Source organism: Bison bison, unplaced genomic scaffold, assembly GCF_000754665.1.
Source record: "Bison bison bison isolate TAMUID 2011002044 unplaced genomic scaffold, Bison_UMD1.0 scf7180017864167, whole genome shotgun sequence".
Lineage (NCBI taxonomy): Eukaryota > Metazoa > Chordata > Mammalia > Artiodactyla > Bovidae > Bison > Bison bison.
Window position 1 is genome coordinate 322,292 of NW_011494739.1, and position 21,505 is coordinate 343,796.

At 49.4% G+C, this 21,505-nt stretch overlaps 1 protein-coding gene across 6 annotated transcripts; it reads right to left on the reverse strand.

Annotated features, from left to right (window-relative positions):
- On the reverse strand, positions 1-20,856 carry DNMT3B (DNA (cytosine-5-)-methyltransferase 3 beta). 6 transcript variants are annotated; one of them, XM_010841705.1, is made up of 21 exons: positions 20,679-20,856; positions 19,887-19,948; positions 18,330-18,437; positions 17,316-17,441; positions 16,455-16,664; positions 15,334-15,492; positions 13,517-13,624; positions 12,579-12,723; positions 10,835-10,960; positions 10,659-10,703; positions 9,444-9,523; positions 9,036-9,148; positions 8,465-8,648; positions 7,940-8,024; positions 6,896-7,041; positions 6,480-6,570; positions 6,014-6,162; positions 4,913-4,998; positions 2,398-2,467; positions 1,589-1,707; positions 1-265 (listed from the first exon to the last, which is right to left on the reverse strand). In XM_010841705.1, the coding sequence occupies exons 1-21, from the start codon at positions 20,851-20,853 to the stop codon at positions 124-126; spliced, it is 2,529 nt and encodes an 842-aa protein (XP_010840007.1). In that variant the 5' UTR covers positions 20,854-20,856; the 3' UTR covers positions 1-123. The 6 variants fall into 6 exon arrangements, with proteins under 6 accessions (XP_010840007.1, XP_010840009.1, XP_010840008.1 ...); XM_010841707.1 differs by having other exon boundaries at positions 12-265; positions 20,697-20,856; XM_010841706.1 differs by having other exon boundaries at positions 12-265; positions 20,688-20,856.
- Between the last annotated feature and the right edge of the window lie 649 nt (positions 20,857-21,505).

A 21,505-nucleotide genomic window follows, 5' to 3' on the forward strand; every position in this document is an offset into this window, starting at 1 on the left:
GGCAGCTCTGCTCCCAACGAGGTGCTCGGCGAGACCCCGCAAGCACAGCTGGGCTGGCAAGGGCAGAGCCGGGCTGCACCTCCTGGGTTGTGGCTCTGCCCACACGCCCTGGTGCCTAGGGGACTATTCACAGGCAAAGTAGTCCTTCAGGGGGGCGAAGAGGTGTCGGATGACAGGCACGCTCCAGGACCTCCCAAGCAGCTTCTGACGGGCCACACGGCCCATGTTGGAGACGTCTGTGTAGTGTACAGGGAAGCCGAAGATCCTGGGTCGGGGAGGGTACCAGAGTGAAAAGACAAGGAGTCAGATGCGCTCCCACCAGCATGCTTAGCGCCTCTGGGAGACTCCTGGCCGAGGCAGCCCATGTAGCTCTGCTCTTCCTGCCCTTTGACCCGTCCCTTCCGCCAGGCTTTCCCGTGAGCCCCCTCTTGACCCCCAGAGGTCAAGTCCACCAGTTCTTCGGCTCACAGATGCCTGTCATGAGGGCACAGTCCCTCTTTTGAGGGTACTTGTCTTGTGCACGGCCCCACGCTTGCACTGTACTGCTGCCACATGATGCTCGCTGGACTTTTCTTGCATGAATGACTGAATGAATGCCAAGATGGCCAGCCAGTCAGCAGACAAGTACCTATCTTCACATCACAAAAGGCTAGAAAGTTAAGCCATTGCCATACTAAGGAATAGGGACACTCACAAAGCAGATCTTTTGTCTAATCATCAGATGCTCAGGTAATTGACCATGAGTAAACTGAAGCATCCTGCATTTTCTTTCCCTCTTCAAAGCAAATTGCTGGATCAAGGCCCAAGCTGGACTTAAATGGCAGATGGCAACGAAATATACCAACAGCCTCCTGAGTGGCATTCTACCACAGGAGAAGAGGTACAGGTCTGGAAAGAGGCTACAGATACACTGGCCCTCACTCTTTCCCAGGTTTACAGTCCATACTACGAATTAAACCAAGAAATACATCCAGCTTTAGAACTAAACTATCTGGAGTGGAAAATACTCTATCAAAATAACCCTAAGACACTGCCAAAAATGTAAAGAGGAATGTTCACAACCCTTACTACAGTCTCATCACAATAACAAAATAAAACAAGAAAAAAAAAAGTTAAATGCAGAACAGGAGAAATTAAATCAAAGAGTTGGTTCTTCAAAATAGATAAAATCCAGACTTAGCCAAATAAATGGATAAGGGGCAGGACAGACTTTGGCTAAGGAGTTTTGGAACAAGCAACTCAGCAGGAGGAATCCTGAGAAAGAAGGAACGGCTTGCCGGTAGAGTTTCCTTTAGCTGGATCCTCACACATCCTAGGGTCCCAGCATGTCAGGGCAGGCAAATGCCAGGGAAACACAGCCAGGTGAGACAGATGTGCTGTCTCATGGCCTCAGGTTTCAGATTCCTCACCACCGGCCCTTTTGCCATTTCTGCTAGGAAATAAGCACCAACTGGAAAGGTTACTCCCAGCCCTGCTAACGTAGAAGGTCAGTGAGACTATGTGGAACATGCTGCTGGCCTTAACCATGGTTTCTACCCCCTTTCTCTCTGTCTGCTTGATTCCCCTTTCCACGAACAGCCTTGCTCACCTTTCTAGCTCAGTGCACCACAAAACATCTTCTTTGCCATTCATGACAACAGGGAAAAGTTGGTTTTTCCCCTGTCTGATCGAGTTCGACTTGGTTGTTATTGTCTGTACTTTCTTTAACTGGAGAACAAAATGACATCATGGAGTGAGCACAGAATGAACGGTTCTGGGTCAAGGCTCAGAAGCACCTAAGGAAGGTGGAGGAGGAGGGAGGGCAGGTGTGGGAGAGAGGGTGGCAGGGCCAGGCTCAGATAGGGAACGAGAAAAGGAGAGACAGAAGGACACACTCTGTGCTTCCCACAAAAGCCAAGAAGTTAATGAGCAGGAAGGACCAGCCTCAGAGAGAACAAGAGATAAACAAAAGTGTCCATGAATGAGATCAGATGGGCATCAAGGAAACAGTTATTGCTGAAGCAAGATTAAGCAAAAGGAAAAGTTCCCCCAGATTATAGAGGATGGTCAAGCAGGGATTGAATGGAACTTAGCTTAATGGAAGCTTTGAAAATTAAGTTTCTGGAGATATTAATAAATTATTTATGACTTAATAGCAGATTTTTTTTTTTTTCTTGCAAAAGTATACTCATTTCTCACTTGGGAGTCTCCATGGAGTGTGCATTCACAATGGGAAAGTCTAGTTGCCCTCTCTCACTTTCTTTATCAAGAACCCCTCCTCCTTTGTATTTGAAGATGGGATAGAACAACTGTGTGGGGAAGGAAGCCCAGCACCAGGGAGTCGTGTGGGGTGAGGACACCAAGGTTCAGTCCCATTGGAAGGTCACCAAGTGGTGGGCCAGGCAGCGCGCCGCTTACCTTTGCTGTCCTATTGAACTCCAGGCAGTCCTGCAGCTCGAGCTTATCATTCTTGGATGCTATCACAGGCCTGGGAACATCCAAAACCCATTACTTCCTACTGCCCGGAAAAGGGCCTTGGCTCGGTGCCTCCCAGGCTGGGAGTGAGAGCCCAAGCTGCAAAATGTGCTCTAGCCATGAACTTGCTACAGAAATATGATAAAAAGGGCCCAGGCGTGAGCATAAGCCTGGGGGTCAAGTCAGGGACAGGCTAGCTGCTTGGGGCAGGAAGCCCCAGGTGCAGCAGTGAATGGTCCCCCTACCCAAATGCTAACAGTAGTCAAAGCTCCTTCACTGAGGAGAGCAGGATGGTGAAGCACATGATTAGAGTGGTCAGGAGACACTTCAGTCTTAGCCCCACTGCTCACTGGCTGAATGAGTGACCCTGAGCAAATTCTGCCATCTCTGAGCCTCAGGAGCCTGGATTAAGTCTTTGTGGGTCTACTCAATACAAGTAGTACATCAAATCCATGATTTGGTGGCTTACTGCTGGAATGCAGCCTCAGAAGGCTTTAACAGTGGGGTCCAGTTAAGGACAGTAGTTAAGTGGTTCACATTAAGGGCTACAATTCCCCTTGTAACTTTCACCATTGAAACCTGCAAATGCAGAGAGAGGCAAACAGATGCTTGACAAAGAGGATGGATAGAACTTTAGATACTGAAGTGGTTAAGCAGGTCCAAAGCAGAAAACTAGGAAGAGGTCTGAATGTACAGGGTTGATGACCACCACAGCATCCCTGGGTAAGGAACTCAGAGGCCAAAATGAAATCAGATGTCAGATTGGACACGGTGCCCACAAGAGGAGCCACTGAACACAAAATACCACACTGACCTCACCCTCTCTCCATTCCCAACTCTTTCATGGACTAAGGGTTCACAGCCCTGCCCTACATTCTGTTGATTCTAGGACTGAAATCTTAAAAACCAAGGTGTTTAGTCTAAGGGCTAGATTTTGTCTGTGACCTATGGTTGATGTTGAGTCACTGATCCTAAGATCCCGACTGTAGCAGCTCACTTCTCATCCCAACTCAGACAAAGTTCTGCAAATCCCAGTATCTAGAATCTGATCCCTCTTTGCAATTCCACAGGACACCTTCCTGGAGCCACCACGCTCATTGTTTTCAGTGCATGTGGATGCTACCTCTTGGTACCAACACAAGCACAGAGTTGTCCTCCTCTGAACCACATCTGAGCTGCCTCCCCACTTCTGTTCTCATCTCATAATGTCTATTCTTCCACCAAAAATCCCAGAGAACCAGAAACACATCTCATGCACGAAAAACTCACCTGAACTCCCTGAGCCAGAGTACATTTAACTGTTGCCATGGCCACAGGCCTCATGTAATTTGGCCTATTTCGCGCTCCTCTCTCTGACTCCTAAAATACTGTTTTTGGAGCTGCTCTGTGAATACCCTGTGACTATGACCCCTGACCTTTTCCCTCTGAACTTCATGCCTCTGCTCCTTCTCTTCTGGTCCTGCTGGAATAAGGAGCCTCCCCATCAACTTTTCCAGTGCCCTCTCCAGCCCTGACCCTGAATTTCTGTCTTTCCTGTGCCTACCCCACTGGCAGGGTCAGCTCTGTTAGAGCCAAGACTGGCATTGTCACAGCACAGCTGGCAGCAGGGAGTGCAGCGTCCGGCAGGGCGAGAGCGAAGAAGCAGGTCCAGATGTGGACACTGCTCCATCTGACAGGCAGATCAGCCAAACGAAAATGTCAGATACCCAATAAAAATTCCAAACTATTCCAGTACCTTCTCACCTCTGTCCACACTTTGCTAAATGCCTGAAAGTTATAATTCCAACACTTCCTTTTAAAGAATCTTTTTTTGAAGCTAACTTATTTGCAAGTCCTATTATCATCACATTTGGTATCTTAATTAGCAGGTTGTTCTCCCTGAAGCCACATGAAAGAGGTAATTAATCATCAGTAATACCACTTGTTTTCTTGGCTTTCACCATGACAGGACTAATGAAAAGTTGGGTAAAGAACTCAGTTAAGAAAATCCAAAGACAGGCTTTGGGCTACTGACGGTTATCTCAGCTCTGCCACCTGATTGGTCACCTCAGGCCTGGTCCAGGGATCACCACTTCATCCTGGAGGTAAGGAGACTGGGAAAGTTCATTTCCCAATGGACTACAACAGGGAGGTGGAGAAGCGTCAATGTCCCTGGCTGTGACAAAGCCTGCTCCAGCACATAGTACCAGGTTAGGGTTAGGGCACCAGGTCCGTGGGCAGAGCAGGAGTAAAGTATATTGTGGAATCCTGGCCTGAGTCTCAGGCAGTTGCTATACAGCCTAACAAGCTTCAACCATAACACTAAGGGTTGGTCTGAAGCAGAAGGTGAGGCCTTTCTCAGCAGAGCAGCTCTTTATACAAGGTTCCAATGTGCCCCTCTCCTAAGAGTTGGTGGTTACGGCTCACACCATTATATTTAACTCGGCTGTTACCGGTCCCACCAGGAGCCCCTTGTTACCTGTTCATCCCGGGCAGGTTGCCCCAGAAGTATCGGGCTCTGTGAGCAGCAGACACTTTGATGGCATCAATCATCACTGGGTTACACTGTGGGGAGAGAACAGGGCAGCTGCTGGGAGCTCAGGGCAGAATGCAGGTGGCACTGGGGACATGGCTGTCCCTGACTGTGCGGGAGGTATGACTCCTGCCAGGCGAGGGACTGACCAATTCCCCGCAAGAATCTGTCTGAAGGACCAAGCCTGTGTCTCTCTGTTAATGGTGGGGAAAGAGACCAGATCAGACTTGCTGCTTAAGAGGCGGTATTCCCTGGGCATGTCAAATCATTACAGAAGCCCTGGGTACGGGTGGTAAAGGAAGCTCAAAACTGAAACCCAGCAAAATGGATGAGGTCCTGGTTATGCAAATGCAGTGCTGGCAAAATCTGACTCCTGTCACTGATCAGCCAACGTTCACAAGGCATGAGGAATGGACCAACCAGTTCCAGAACCTCCCTAGTAGAACAGAGGCTTTAAAGTCGGGGGGAAGTAAGTCCATGTGTGTGTGTGTATCTGTGCTCAGTCATGTCCTACTCTTTGTGGCCCCATGGACTGTAGCTTGCCAGGCTCCTCTGTGCGTGGAATTTTCCAGGCAAGAATACTGGAGTGGGTTGCCATTTCCTCAAGATCTTCCTGACCCAGGGATCAAAACCTGCATTGGCAGGCAGATTCTTTACCACTAGCACAACTTGGGAAGCTTATATACATACATACATACATGTAAATACATAGTATTTACTACCATGCTTGATGCATACTAAGCAGTAGGTAATGATCTTTCTTATGGTCCCTAAAGCAGAAGTCCTGAGCATAAGGGTGAGAAAAATTCAAGTAAAAAGTGTCTGGTCCGCTCTCATGGTGCCTCCAAAAGTATGCTAGTTTCATCATCTCAACTTCAGTGGGTTTAGAGTGAGGTGAGAGATCAAACATTTCCCACATACTCTCACAACTAGCCATGCCCTCCATGGGAAACCATCAATTCCAACTCTGGAAATAACCCTCACCCCAGTGCCAGCAAGCCTTCCCATTTGTGTTACCCTGAGAATCAAGACTCCAGACGTCCTCACCTCCAAAAACCGAGAGATGTCCCGCTTGTCGCCAACCTTCATGGCCACCACATTCTCAAACATCCAGAAGAAAGGCCGGTCTTCACCCTCCTTGGGGCGAGTGTAATTCAGCAGGTGGTAGAACTCAAAGAAGAGCCGGCCTGTGCCCTCTGAGCCCACGGAAGACAATGGCAAAGCCAGGTTCAAACCCTTCAGCCCACTCTTCCATATTGAGACCAACATATTCCCAAGGACTAGCTATGCTGATGACTTACTGTCCCCTCTCCCTGCCACCATCTAGAAAGCCAGGCATCAGCCATGCGAGATTCATTTTTATCTCTGGAAAATGAGGAGTCACAATGAGGGATGAACAGAGCCAGCAAGTACAGTTGGCCAGAAGCTAACAGCTCCTTCTCAGGGCACTCTTCCTGGCCAGCAGTCAGGGGACATAGGGTCTCTTGGGGTCTATGTGAGAAGGGATGCTCACCATACAGGCCTTTTCTGGCAGGGTTCACATTGGAGAGATCATTGCATGGGCTTCCACCAATCACCAAGTCAAATGGGCCCCATTCTTCAATCTGCAGGAGAAAAACAGTCAGGGCTGGGGCTGGGGATGGAGAGATGAACAGCCTGGATTCCAGGTAACTAGCTAGAAGAAAACCCACTTCCAAGTCTTGCTTGGTCATTTAAATTTCCCAGCTTCACTTTTGACCCAAGAAATCCAAAAGCTCAAGCTTCTCTGAGATTGCTTTACATATGAAGGATTTTCAAGTTGTGAGCTTAACACTACAGATGGATGTAACCAAAGCTGTTCTTCTGCCACAACCCTGGGCAGGTAGGTGACCAGTTGGTTGTAAGGATGTATGGGGTTCAGGGAGAAGAAGAAGTGGGTGTTGCCCTCACGTTTTTCTTTGTGATATTCCTGACGTCATTCACGTATTTGATGTTGCCCTCGTGCTTAACGGTGCCAACGGCAATGGACTCTTCACACACTTCGGAGGCCACGTATTTCTCCACTTTGATGCCCAGTTCTTTGAGGACCAAGTACCCTATGGGAGGTGGGGGCGGTTGTCAAGGGGAAGAGAAAATCTATCAGGATTGTCCTGCCCAGGGCCCATCCTTCCAGTGATTGTCTAGAAGCCATCTCTAGACAATCTTTAGAACTCAGACCAGAGACATAAAGATCATGGCAGTCCTCAAGGGAAGCCATACTGTCAGCAATGAAACTGGGCTCCCCAGACTCTCTGCTGTGTCCACTGGCCGTTATATATCAAAACTGACTAGTGCATAGCCAATGCTGAGCACCATCCGCTCCAGGACAATCAAATACATTTCTGGCAAGCTACAGTGAGAATAAGCCATTGTACAAACACAAATAGTTTTTTAGAACCTACTTTCCCCAAAGGGAGGGGAAAACAAGCCACTGGTGATGACCTGGAGTCTTTTAAAGCTATCAGTATTTTAGGCAGGTGGACACTGGTGAACAAAAGTAAATATTAATACAAGTGATGCTAAATACACAGCAACTGATTCTCACTGCTTCCTACTCTGGTAAAAGGGAAATATTCCTAACAATATATTATAGGGCACTTCTGAGGAATGAATCAGGCAAAGCCCCCAGAGGCAACACATGTTGGCTATGCTAATTCTATACATGGGAAACCTGGGGGAAATGGGAAGGAACTGTGATGAGTTCAGAATTAATCTCCAATATATCTATGATATGAAACAGCAAATAATTTCCCAAGATTCCTACACATAAAAAATAAAATCCATGCCTTTAAAGGAGGAGGACCAGTTATGTGAAATGATGGATTCAAGGAGAGAAACAAGGAACCAATGGATTTCTCAGAACAGGTGAGCAATGGGTAACCCCAGGGGTCTTTCCTAACATTGAAATCAGATACCTGAAGCAGGTAAGCATCCCTAGGTGAGCTCTAAACTCACCTGTTGCAATTCCATCAAACAGTGACAAGACTCGAATAGGCCGCCTTCGGTTTGCAGGAATCGCAGGGTATAACTTGGGGGCTTCCTGCCAGGTTAATAAAAATAGAGATCATAGAGGTGGAGGTGCGGAGGTGGGGCTGGCCTTCCTGAGGGGCAACAAGCCATGTGTTTTAACCTTTCTGAGCTGGGATGCCCTGAGCATGACCCTTCTACCCTGAGGACATGGAACAACGAGACTTTGACACTACTCCAGACGTGTTCCTCCATAAACAACAGCAAGCAGCCCAGGAAAAGCCACTTTCAGCCAGACCTGAGAGTAAGTCAAAGGCTTCCCTCCCCCCTGCAGTTCTACTAAAACTAAGACTGGGTCAGTTCCATCTTATTTCTTCAGCAGGCCCTTGAAAACCCAAGCCAAGAAGGAGGGGAGGGAAGAACCCCAGAGCCGCCTGGGTCTCCAGCCTGAGACAGATGCTCCTTTGGACAGCGGAGCTTTGTTTGACAGACTGGGGCAGATGCCAGGCTTACATATTCGAGCCCGGGGTCGCTGGTGAAGAAGGCCTGCAGACGCACACTCCAGTCCTTGCGGCGCCGCAGGATGCCGTGGCAACGCTGCGGGAGACACATGTAGCAACTCCAGGGCTCCTGCAGCTTGGCCTCTGCCGCCGTGCCCGCGCCCACCAGCACCTCCAGACACTCCACGCAGAAGCACCTGTGCCAGGCAGCGGGGGAGGAGGGTGCCTGTCATCCGATGGCTCTCCTGTGACCCAACCCTCCCCATGGAGATGGCTCGTGCTGGCTGAAACCTTCTCAGGCCCCTAGCTGCCCCTCCCCAAGGGTGGGAAGGCCTGTGTTTGGGGAACACCGACCTCTTCCTTAGGGACCCATGCCATGCCCAGAATTGGCTGAGCTCTGGGGGTGATGGATCCTCCTCTCTCATGCCCTGAGCTTGTCCGTACATCCTAGTGCTACTGTAGGGATGTACAAGCACTTCAAGGACAGGCCCCCGCAGAATAATTCTGGCTCCGGGCCCTGGTTCCAAGTCAGCGAGGCGCCAGTGCCCAGGCCTGAAACCCATCCGGGGAGCCCTGCGGCTCACCGGCAGCAGCTCGTGTTGCTGCACAGGAGCAGCTCGCGGCCCTCGCAGCACACGGTGCAGTACGACTGGTAGCCGTCGTCGTCGTACATGTAGAAGAGCTCGAGGAAGCGGTCCTGGCAGCCAGAGAGAGACGCCTGTGAAGCCGGAGGCCGGGCACAGCCAGCCAAGTCCATCGGGCTCGTCGGCCCTCGGACACAGCCACACAGCAGGTCGCTGGTGGCCTGGTGCTCTTTACAGGGACCACTGGCCTGGGTCTGCAGGCCAGCACCCTTGGGAGGGAAGGGTAGGGTGATTAGCCCCCCTAGAACCTTTCCTGCTGCCTACACTCGGGAGGCTTTTTTTGAGGAAGTACGGGACGTCACGGAGCAGGCAGGGGGCGGGAAAGTTCAGGGTGGGGATTGGACTTACCCGGCATGTCTGGCAGAGCCCACCCTCAAAGAGAGGATGGAAGGACACGGGGTTTTTCCTACCACAGGACAAACAGCTATCTGTAAGAAAGACAAGGCCGCTGCTAAAGCCTTGGGTCTCCCTGCGCTTTACTCCATGCTAGGCTTATGCAACGATTTGTCTCTGGAACCATCCTCGATCCCACAAGGAGACGGTTAAATCAACAGCTCTAAGCAGAAGGTCCCACAAGACAGGCAGAGGATTGGCCCAGAAGGAAGAACGCGGGGCTTGGGGCAGGTGGGGGGTGGGGGGACCTAGGTGTGCAGGGGGGCAACAAGTAGCTGCACCAGCAGAGGCATATGCTTGGAGAGTCTGGTATGAAAATCTTTCAAGACTCTACAGACTGGCACTTCTGAGGAATTTGTGGTCATGCCAACTTGCCCGTCGTCCTAGGATAGGACTTGACTGTGACCAATCCTACACACAGACTATAATCTGTGATTTCAAGAGCCGGGGTCCTTTTCCTATTAGGCTATCCAGCCTCACGTCCCATCAGCGGGTCTTACAGATCTGACCAAGTGGGCCGGGCCTATCGAATACCAAGGACCCTCACCCCACGCCCATCCAGGAAGCAGACAGATGGCTGAAGGAAGGGCTTCTTGAGGGCTGGGGAAGATCATGGGTCCATGTCCTGAGGATTGTCAGGGTCTGCTCCAAATGTGGGCTCCCTGGGTCAGCAGCTGTGCCGTTTTCCGACCCTGAAGTGACTAACCATTTCATATTTTGACTAAAGACATGGGCCTGAGGATGCAACAGACAGCCTTCATCACACATCCCGAGATCCATTAGAAGTGTACTGGGTTCCCAGCCAGGGCAAAGGAACCAGAGCTGGTTTGAGAATGACAGTCTTCCACCTCTGAGGCAGTTGCAGTGCTTGTTCAGGGGGCTAAAGAGGCCACAGATCGTAGTTTCAGGTTTGTGACTCTCCTGGCCCAAGTGTCATTTCCTTCCTGTCCCCAAGCATCCTTCGTGCCCACTGACCTTAGGAATCACCCTCAGTGAAAATCAGGTGACTCATTCTAAGTAGCACCTGAGTAAGGTAGGTGTCCACACCTCACCCTGAGGTCAAGGCAGAGTTCAGGGTTAACCTCTGCAGGGCAGGGCAGACCAGCAGCACTGGAGCACTAGCTGGGAGCACTACTGAGGAAGGGAAGCCAGCAAGGGAGAGGGCGTTACCTTCCAGATTGCCTTTGTTGCTGGCAACATCCGAAGCCATTTGTTCTGTTAAGAAAAGACAAGGTGATGAGAAAAGATAAGGTCAGAGAGCCTTGTGCTGGGTGTTCCTCCCTACCTGCCCACAGCCAACTGAGGATGCATGGGTCCCTAGCCTCCCCTCCCCACCCCACAGTCACCTCGACTCTGGTCCTCCTCTCCTCGGTCCTTGCCGTTGTTGTAACAATTTGTCTTGAGGCGCTTGGGTGGGGGACAGGAGTCAGAGGTGGCTGAGTCGTCAGCTGTGCGTCTCCGCGTCTTATTCTCTGTGAAAGGTGAGAAGGCAGCCGCGGCTGGGTGGGAGGAGGGTGCTGGGAGCACAGGACCCTGTGTGCTAGGCCTGGGTGCCAGCTGCATCTGGCTGTGACCCGCTGGGTGTCACATGGCCCCTCTTTGGACAACTTGGATGAGGACGACGTTATCTGAAACTCACGTGCCTGACCCACGTACAGGGCCTTAAACAGCTATAGATGCAAAATGCATCCACCAGATCCAGCTCAGTCTACAGATGCCACCAACTCTGCCTGAGATCTCTGATAAGCTGAAAGCCACAGGAAGCTACTGAGAACAGCAATCTCTCACCATTGTGACTGAGGGACTGTGTTTTAATTTAATTCCGATGCACATTTTAAAACTTTTGATAGATCCCATTAACTAGTACATTGGGAACAAGCTGGACATTGGTGAAAACACCAATCAACTGTTTGTAATGAACACTTAGTGTCCCAATTGAGATGTTCTAAGACACTTAAAGCAAGATATTGAAAAGAGGACTATCATTTTTTGTACTAAATGCTGGGAACAGATTAAGTGTATGATCAATATTAATTTAAGCTTTTTGATGTGGCTGCCAATAAATACTGAATTATGTTAGGTGGCTACTGTTTTTATTTCTATAAATTCTATTTTTATTCAATCTACACAGAATAATCTATTAAGGGACATGGTTTAATTTGACTCTGTCCCTGGGAGAGAAAATTACACAGCCATTAATAAGGACACTTTAGTGAAAAAATGACATTTTACAGTGCTTATACCATAAATATTGAGAAATGAAGGGAAAGTAGAAATCCAACCAGTGTACAGGAAGAGCTGGAAGGATGTGCACACCCAACCCCAGTCACCTGGAAGGCAGTCGTGAGGGCTGGAGGGAAGGGGAAGGTGAGAGTTCAGGGTGACTTTTCAACAGATTTGATTCTTTTCGGGGTACTTTATGTGCAAACAGATTGAAAGAAAGTGCAGAGAAAAGAGGGCATAGTCAAAAGATGGTGAATGAATACCGTGTTTCCTGGCTTCTAAGTTCCTACTGCCTGTACGACGAACCTTCGATTTATTAACCACTTTTTGCGGGGGAGGGACAAAACAGAACAGAAAACACTGTGTTAAATGGAAGGATGAGAAGACATTCTGGATTTCTGGAGAGAAACAGAAAAGCAGCTGTCTAAACACGGAGGAACTGCAATATTGGTCAACTTGAGGATGAATGGTGCCCCTTTCTAAATGGAGGTGACCTAGATTTTGGTTGTTTTGAGGGATTTTTTTTTAACACTTTCCTAGTTTTCTCCAATATTAAGGGCTTAATTTCTTCCCCTTAAAAAAAATAAATAAATAAGGTGCTAGTGTACATTCCGCCTTGACTGTTTACTGATCTGTTCTGAAACAGATTCAATCTCAATTATCTGTACTTGACCGTTTAGCAGGAAAAGCGGCCAGTGAAACTAGAAATGTTTGGGCTGTTTTTTGGGAAAAAACTAACTAGTCAGCCAGGGAAAACTGACTGCTGGAAAGCCGGGGTGAGGTGAGAGGCAGCAGGCATGGCTGCACCACCCAAGGGTGCTCTCACCAGCAGTGTGGCATGGGTGTGCCACAGGGCATCATTCATACCTGGTTGCTTGTTGTTAGGTTTGAGACCCTCGACCCCAGTGGGCTTAAAGCCTCCATGGGCCCACTCCAACATGGGCTTCAGCTGATCCTCCAGTGAGTCTCCAGGGCTGCTGGGGAACATCTTGCCAGCCCGGATCCTGGCTTTCTGCCGAGACAGAGATAGAATCTGATAAATAGGCGGGATGGGTATTTGCCTGGCTTGCCCCACCCAGGGACTCCCCTTGCTGGGGCCTCATTCCCCTTCGCACTGGGCCCTTTCATAGCCAGACAGCTGTCCTGAGCTGTGGTATGTGACAGGGAGGGAGGAGCAGGGACAGGCCACGAAGGAGCGTTCAGTCTCCCCACAGAGGCACCAAATGTGATCTCTTCCCTGTAGAGAACTGGAGTGGTCAGGTCAGATCAGTCAGCATTGTCTCATGGGCTCTGAGAAAGCTCCAAGTTATTAATGAAGGTGTGGCGGTGAAGGCTTAATGTCTAACTAAGCCTAGTGCTTGGTCTCACACATGCTGGACAGATGACACTAATCACTGCAAACCCAACTGAAGGTAGAGGACGGACAGAGCCTGACGGGTCCCGTGGACAAGGGGAGGAAGCAGCTGACCTCAGCAGCTGCATAGTCTTGGCCTTTTGAACCACAAGCTCTGCAAAAGCTTGCTCACTAATGCTAATATCGCTGCTCACTAATGCTGATACTGCCTCCTACTTCCCAGGGGTCCTCCTTCCTCATTCAGAGGGCAATTCAGACAGACATCAGCGGGGCACTGGGAAATTATGGACAGTCTCAAACCCCTTCCTTCCCTTCTCAGCATAGCCTATTAGACCGCTATCTTTTAACCTCCTCCCTCTGGTTGCCCAGGTCCCCTCTGAGTCATTCTTGGCCACACTGTGGATTGAATTGGCTTTCTGTATGTTCCTTCAGCCACCCACTGCCAAGTTACCTCCAGAGCATGGTACATGGCCTTCCTGTAAGAGACCAGCTTATTGAAGGTCGCCAAGTTAAAGTGCTGGCTGAACAATCCCAATGCCACCAACTTATCTGCTGGAATCTAGAAGAGAAAGTTATCATCAACCTCCACCCACAGCCTGTATCTGGGGTACCCTGGGTTTCTAATGAGTTTATCTCTGAGGATCAAGTTCACAGATATTTTAAGAGCAAATGACCTAAATAGTCCCTGGTGTGGCCCCCTTGCAGCTCAGTTTTACAATTTTCCATGGATGCTCCAACTTTCAAAGGGTTTGGTACATGTTCTTACCTCCTTCCTAAGCATAACAAATAGCTATGACTACTATTTACTATTTATTTCAGCCATTTATTAAGTGAGCTAAGGGATGGGATTAGAGAATAGTACATGGCACAGAGTTAAGCTCTTTTTAGTAATTATGATTTGTTGATACATGAATTACACTGGGGCTAACGATGTAAAAGTCTCATTCCCACGTCCCCAGGTCATGCATGAACCATTCAGGCCGCCAATGAGATGAAACCGGGCATTCAGGTTTCAGAGCTCAAGTGACATGTAATGTCTCATTCTCCCCAGTGATGGCACTCGTGATCACCTCTATTTACATTTCTAAGCCTGATCACCCATAGGGGTGTCATCCCCACTGATGAAAAGAAACTGCGGTTCAACAGTTGTGCATGGAAATGCAGGTGCCATCGCAAGGCCAAACTGTTTCAATACAGCCTACAGCCTAAGCACCAGGCCCCATATTGCAATCGCACCCTGTAATGCTAAGACAACAGCATCTTACTAGAATCAGATACGGTTATGCTAAGCACATTTTATGTCACTCACCAAAGAAATTACAAACCCTCCATGTTTCTTTTCATTTCATTTCACACAAGTCATTGCCCACTTTCTTATAATTAGATGCTTCTGGGGGCGCACAGGCCCCAGATATTTGTCCTTTGGCGCCCCCTGCTGGCCAGGGAGGACCTCTACATGTGAACTCTCCCTATCCCGGAGACTCCAGGTCATACTATTGTTACCCTTTGAGAACATTGCTGCTAATGGGAAAGATCCAATGAGAAAATCAGAGTCTCAACTTACTAGCTGGTTCTTCATTCTCAAACCTGCCTCCATCCCTGCCAACCTGCCAACTTGTTCCTCACCTAACCTCTGAACACACTGGATGTTCCTCACCTAACCTCTGGACACACTTTAGCTCTGGATGAGCTAAATACAACATCACAGGAAAAGTATTGTTCCTTGCATTCTAATCAAAACCTGGAGTCTAAGAAGATGTCTTCAAAAGTGGAAGAATCAAATCAACCTGATTCACCCCCAACACAGATTCTCAATAAGAAAGATGAGCTTTAAATGGCTAATATCAAAATCAAGAAATGCTGAAATCTCCAAAGAACTTTCATAACTGTCACCAAGCAACCCTGGATTCATCTCTAAGCCCAGCCAGGGATGTCCTGGCCCCCAGGGCTAAATGATAAGTCAGAGACCCTTCTCTTCTTCTTTCAGGCTTCTCAAATGGAATACTTTGAGAGTATTTTCCCAGGTGGCCACTCTTACCCCTCAGAACCTATACTGGTGACTCTGCCACAGAGAAATAAACTGGAGGCCAAGTCACCATGGATCAGAGCTCTGGGCCGGTATGAGCCCCTGGACACACGGAGTCACTGAGCCACATCCATCGCAGAGAGCAGGCTGTTATGTTAAAGGGCAACTATAAAAGTAAGGGAAGGAAACACTGGCTCTGTCCATAAGCCCATTAAGTAAGGCCCATCTCATCCTGGACTCACCTCGGAGAACTTGCCATCACCAAACCACTGGACCCACCGCATGCCAGACATTGCCTGCCGCTTGGAGGTGGCCTTCCAGGACACCACCATGGCAGGCCACCAGGAGAAACCCTTGATCTTTCCCCACACAAGATCTCCTATCCCAAACTCCTTCCCATCCTGCAAGAAGAAAAACCACATGAACAAAATCGCAATGAGACAGACTGGTTGGACGGAGGAAAAACCTTCCCTGTCCCACCAACCCTGATGGCCATTGCCTTAAGAGTCCAGCACAGGGCTTCCTGCAAGTGCAGGCAGAGTTCCTCAGGAAATTCCCTACCCCCGCCAACACACTTCCTGGTTGAAAACTCAGGAGAATTGCTTGAAATAAGGAGCAGAGGATAGGCAGGTTTGGTTGCATGATAAGAACATGAGCTTTTATAGGTTGGATCTACAGTATGTCACCTGTAATCTCTGACCAAGTATCTGGGAAACATGTTAAGCTGCCAAGTCAAAAAAAAAACAAAAACAAAAAACTGAAAACTCATGGGAAGAATCGAGTAAAAATCCTGGATATTCCCACAGGCCATCAAATGGGATAGTACAAGTCGTTAGAATGTAAAAAAAAAAAATTTGGCCATTTGCACGTAAAAAGCTTGCTATAAAAGGGAATCATGCAAGCTATTAAAATGCATAAGATTTACTCTGAAGTCATGTACTCGGAAAACAGATTTCTACACGGTATGTGTACATAGAGTAATACATATGTAGCAAAGCCTGAGTGAAGCCAACAAGCTCAACTGGTTGGTGATGAACAAAACCTGATGGAGTAGACACGAAAGTGGGGCAACTTCAGTTCCTCAGTTAAAGAAGCCAATCAAAAACTGCGTGTATATACAGATGATGAATAGAATTATGGATTATCTATGTATATACATTTCTAAGTACAAAATGTTCAGAAAAACTTAGGAGGGAAACTAATCTGGTGCCTGAGTCAATGTTGAGATAAGGATACAGGAAGGGACACTTGACAAATGGAAAACGCACTTGGAGAATGAATCAATTATTGTGATGTGAGTGACAAAAAGTCTTAAGTCACCTCTGGGTAACTTTTCGCTGTATTCAGCCCTTCCCAGCGGTACCTGATACTCAGTGCTGTCTGCATCTCTGCCGTCTGCGTCCAGCTGCGAGGACTCCATGCTCTCCTGCTGGCTGTCCTGGCCCAGGCGGGCGTAGGGCGTGCTGCTGCTCTGCGGCACCACATCCTCGTCTGTGAGGTCGATGGTGAGGTAGGGGCTGGCGGGGGACGGCCATGGCGTGCCTGCAGAGGATCCCGTCCTTCGCCTCAGGGACTGTGAACACAGGACGCATAGCATGGGCCACAGCAGACGGGGGCGGGGGGCGGCGACCAGAGGCAGAGGGGCACCCACTGCTTCTCAGTCAAGCAGAAGTGAAGCAGAGACATAAGGTAATGGAAGAGAGACCAACAGGGATAGTTTTCCAGGAACAAGTGAGTGTCCCTTAAGTGGGGAAAGAAACAACTTCCGGAAGAACAAGGACAGAATTAAGGACCAAGACAGGATAACAAGTGATGCGCAGAGAGGGCTTCCTGGTGCCTAGCCTTGCCGTAGGAGTTGAGAGTTGCTGTAACCCATGGGGTTGGCTCTAGAAGAGTCACTGAAGATACTAAGGAGACAAGACAGTTCTGAAATCAGTGGTTTGAGCTTATTCTGAGGAAGTGTAAGGACCCAGTCCACAGGGAATTCTTGCACTTCCCACCAGGGTTCCGTCTAGGGTTTAGGCCAGGAGAGAAGTCATCAGGCTTAGGAAGAGCTTAGCTAGCTCCCAGGAGAGAAAGGAAAGGCAGGAACCTGAAAGGGAGAGGAGGGTGAAGAAAGGAAGCAGGTTATATAAAGAGCAGCCACTTGGTGTGGTGAGAGGGGCAGAGCTTCCAGTTAAGAGACTGGGCGGGGGGTAGGGATCTGAGCATCCGGGGAACCAACCCTGGTAGTTGAGAACGCCACGGGGGATTCATCCACGTGGTTGCGGCCCTGCCGGCCTCGGGTGGAACGTAGGGAGGGCCTGTGCCTCTCCCGGGTGGAGGTACTGCTGTTATTTCGGGTTCGGACCTGGAAGCAGGAGAGGACAAGCACAAGGCCTTTGGTGAATGGAGGCTGGAGGCTCAGCCCGAGGGCCCAGAGATCAACGCTTGAGAGGCCGCCTCAGGCCAACAGGAGTGAAGGCGGTGGTTGAGTCACTCTGGTCTAACTTCCCACCCCTGAATTCCCTAGTGCGAGTGGAATAAGGGGGCAGTGTGGCTGGCAGGGCTGCCTGACAATCCACAGCAGGTCCTACTTGGCCTGGTACAGCTGAAACTGGCACCTGCAAACTGAACTGACAAAATCCACATTTATTCCCAAAGACTTCTTTCCTGCAAGCATTATTACAATTGTTGCATTCTTCAAGATAGATGAGAACTCCCTTAGGCTTTCTTCTCAAAATGGCATGAACTTGAGTGTTGCAGACCGTGTTCAAATCCTGCACGCAAGAAGTTAATGCTTAACTATGGGTAAACTACTGGCATTTTCTGTCATCTGTGAAAACAGGATGATAGACATCATGTGCTGGATAGGATTATCAGTGGCATATGCCACGGTCACCAAGTGTCAGTCTGCTTCCTAACAGCAGGCTGGGTGACCGTGAGCAGTAACTGCCTTCTCATTTCCAGACATTTTAGTCATAGAATCCACCTACAGAAGCAACTTGGTCCCAAAGGTAACTGGCTGGCCTGGAGTCAGCCACCTGTAAACTGTACCCCTGGGCACTTCTTAGAATGCTCCCCAGAAAAGTAGAGAACTGCCATGTGAAAACCATCTCAATCATAATTAATGAGGTTTGCTGTCATTTTCCAATTTCAGGACATTTGTTCAAAGTTCCTCCAGGGAGATCCTAGACAAGGCTTTTAATGCAGGCACGTGGTGTGCTTGAAGTGCCTCAGCTCAGGGGTAGACACTTACAGCTGGGCTTTCAGACCGAGTCCTGGTTTCTCGGAAGAGCTTTGGCATCACTGGAGTGTCGGAGCCATCCCCGTCTTCTCCCTCGCCATCTCCATCACCCGTCAGGTCCTTTATAAATGAAAAATTATTAATTTTAGATGTCATATAACCAAGATAGTTTAAAAATGAAGAGTCAGTCATATTGAAAACAATATTGGTCTGAGTGACTTTAAAAGATCTGCAACCTCATATTGTTCAAAAGATTTTACAGGTATGAGCACAAAAGGCTTCAGATGCCCTTTGCATTGACACCTTTTCTTTGGTTTTCTAATTCCACTGGGGTTTCTCCTGCATTCAAAATCATGATTTCATGGTTAGACTAACTTGCCATGCCCAGCAGGGAGACCTGGTCAATTTCCACAATTAACAGCATCTGGGGGAAACAGGCTTAAGGAAGATGCTTCCTGATACAGTGACCCAGAAGAAATGGCATGAGTCCTGTGTCGAGTACACATCCCATGCTGCACACTGAACTCAACAAAACTCAGCACGAGAGCCAGAGAGGTGGGGAGTGGTCCGATGTCTGGCCAGCGTGTTAAGAACCTGACTTTTCCCTTGCCAACTAAGGTCTTGAGTGGGTCCATTCCTCTCTTTAAAACTTGCACAATGGTTCTTCCCTTATAGCACAACAGAGTTATAGTAAGAATCAAGTAATGCATGCTTGCCAACGCAAGGCACAGAGGAGGTTCCAAGAGATCAGAACAGCTGTTCTGAGCCTGTTCCAGTGCTGTCCCTACCCGGTCCCCTCAGCTCCTAATCCTCATTATCTGGGTGCGCACCTGTGGTCCTCCATAAGGACAAGACAAGCCGTATGAGGGGGAGTTTTCATTGTCTACGACTTTCAACTGTGACTTTGTCCCCAGTGCCTGATAATGACCTGAATTAACAAAACTGTAATATGATTCATAGGAAAACAGAAGACATAAATAGCGTCATGAGTAAAAAAAACACGGAAAAGCTACAAGTTGGAAAAAAACTAATCAAGTAGAAACCCTGACATTGCAACACTGGTAAAAGATACTTCAATGATTGTTAAAAATCCCCTAATAAGGCAGGCAAGTTCTTTCCAAAAGGAAAAAAAAAATCCTTGAGGCCACAGGGCCACACAGTCTTACTATCAAACCAGACACAGGTATATTACAAGCAATAAAATCATACATTTATTTTCCTCATGAATAGATGTTAAATTCTAAAATAGATCCAATTCAAAACATACCATGAGCAAGCTGGATTCCTTTCAGGGATAAAAAAAAAAAATCTTGTTACAGTAGAAATTTATCAGTTCAATTGATCATCCAGATTGAGAAAAACATTCATTTCAAAAACTCAGCATGTGAGAGCAGCAAATGCCATTCTAAGTGAGGTTGTTCTAAGTCTTCTGTGTACCTAGCGGTGTTCAAATTCCTCATTCAGCAAGTATTTGCTGGCCATCAGTTTAAGTGGGCCTCAGGTCCCCTACTTAATATGCAAACCATAGAGTTCCCCTGAATCCCAGAAATGTGACCACAGAACCAGTACCTGAGTATAACTTAGCAGGCTGGAGACCTCCCTCTTGGACAGTCGTGAGCTTGATCTGCGGCCTGGAAGGAGGAACCGGAGTCTGTTGCGAAGAAGGGGCTCTCCTGGTCTCCCTAAACCCACTGACATCCTCAGGGGTTAAATCCTAGCCCTTGAACAGTTCCTTCCTATGCTGCCCAAATCAGTGGCCACTAACTCCACTAAAGGAGCAACCCAGTGCCTGCCATCGCAGCCACATTAAGTACTCATGTGTGGCTCCTCACGGTCATGTGAACAATGCAGAAAGAGAACACTTTCAGCCTCTAGAAAGTTCTATGGGAAGGTGTAACTTGAAGAGTTCTCTTGACAGCAGGATGAGACAATACAGGGGTTTCCAAACCAGCTGGGCCAGAAAATCTCAGCAGGGAGGGTCCCAGGTGATGTGAGCAGCAGAGGAGAGGGGAAGAGAGAGGGTGGGACTGGCAGCAAGCCTGATATGCTCTCTGCCTCTATTTCTTCCCAGAAAAATGACAGGCCCAGCTGCAAGGGGAGAGGGTGTCCCCACAGAAGTGTACCTATGCTGTGTCCACCCCCTTGTCTGGAACAGAAGGGCTCATTGGCTTGGGGTCACCTACTCTGTCCCAGCGGAGGTGCCAGGATAAAGGGAGCAGCTCTTCCCTTCCCTGAGGCTGGGGCAGGGGTCGTCAGAGCCCAGACTCCCACAGCTGCCTTGAGCCTGCTCAGGGGCCTGTGTCCCAGCTGTGGTCCACCGTGACCACCCTCCTCACCCCTCCTCCCCACGGGCCACGCCACCTCTGCCACCTCTGCCACCTCGGATCTCAGGGGTGCTGATAGCCTCCAGGATCGGGGGTGAGGGTGCGTCCTTGGAGTCGGAAGACTGGTCGCTGCAGCCCCCGTTGGTGAGGACGGAGTCTTCCCTCCTGCTGGCGTCCTCCTCTCCATTGAGTTGCCTGGTGTCTCCCTTCATTGTTTCCTGTAGGAAGGCCAGAGTGAGGAGGGTAGCAGAGATGCAAGGGTGGCTGGGGGGAGTGTGCCCCCAAACCTCTGCCAATGTCACCAAGTCCTCAGGCCAAGAGAGGGCCTGGGAGTGGTTCTCAGGACCCCACCCAGGCCGCCCCCCATAGCCTGCCCCCCTCACCAAACTCGGAGGCTCAGGACTTGGTTCCATGTGGCCACTCGACCCGAAGGCTCAGAAGCCAGCACCCAGGACAGAGGAGGGGGCTGGGCCGTGGTCTGAGGCTCAGGCTGCTCTGTGCAATTAGCCGGCCACTTCAAACAATGCCATCTAAGGCCGGCCTGCCTGCCGCCAGCCTTGGTCCCCTCTGCCCCTGGCGCGCTCTCCCTGCCCAGTCTCTGCAGGGCCTCGGGAAGTCAGTGCATTATTTTCCCTCCTGACCCCTTTGTTTGCTCTCTCCCTTCCCCTCAATCTCCAGGTCCTCTTCCCACCGTCCCCTCCTCCCCCACAGAACAGCTTCTCTCTTCTCCATGGCAGCACAAGCCCCGCCCCATCACAACCTCGGGGGCCCATTGGTCTGCAGGCCTGTCGCTCACTCTCCTCCTCCCTTACCAGCTGGGGCTCAGAGTCCCAAGTTCCCAAGAAGGGAACGAATGGAGGAGAC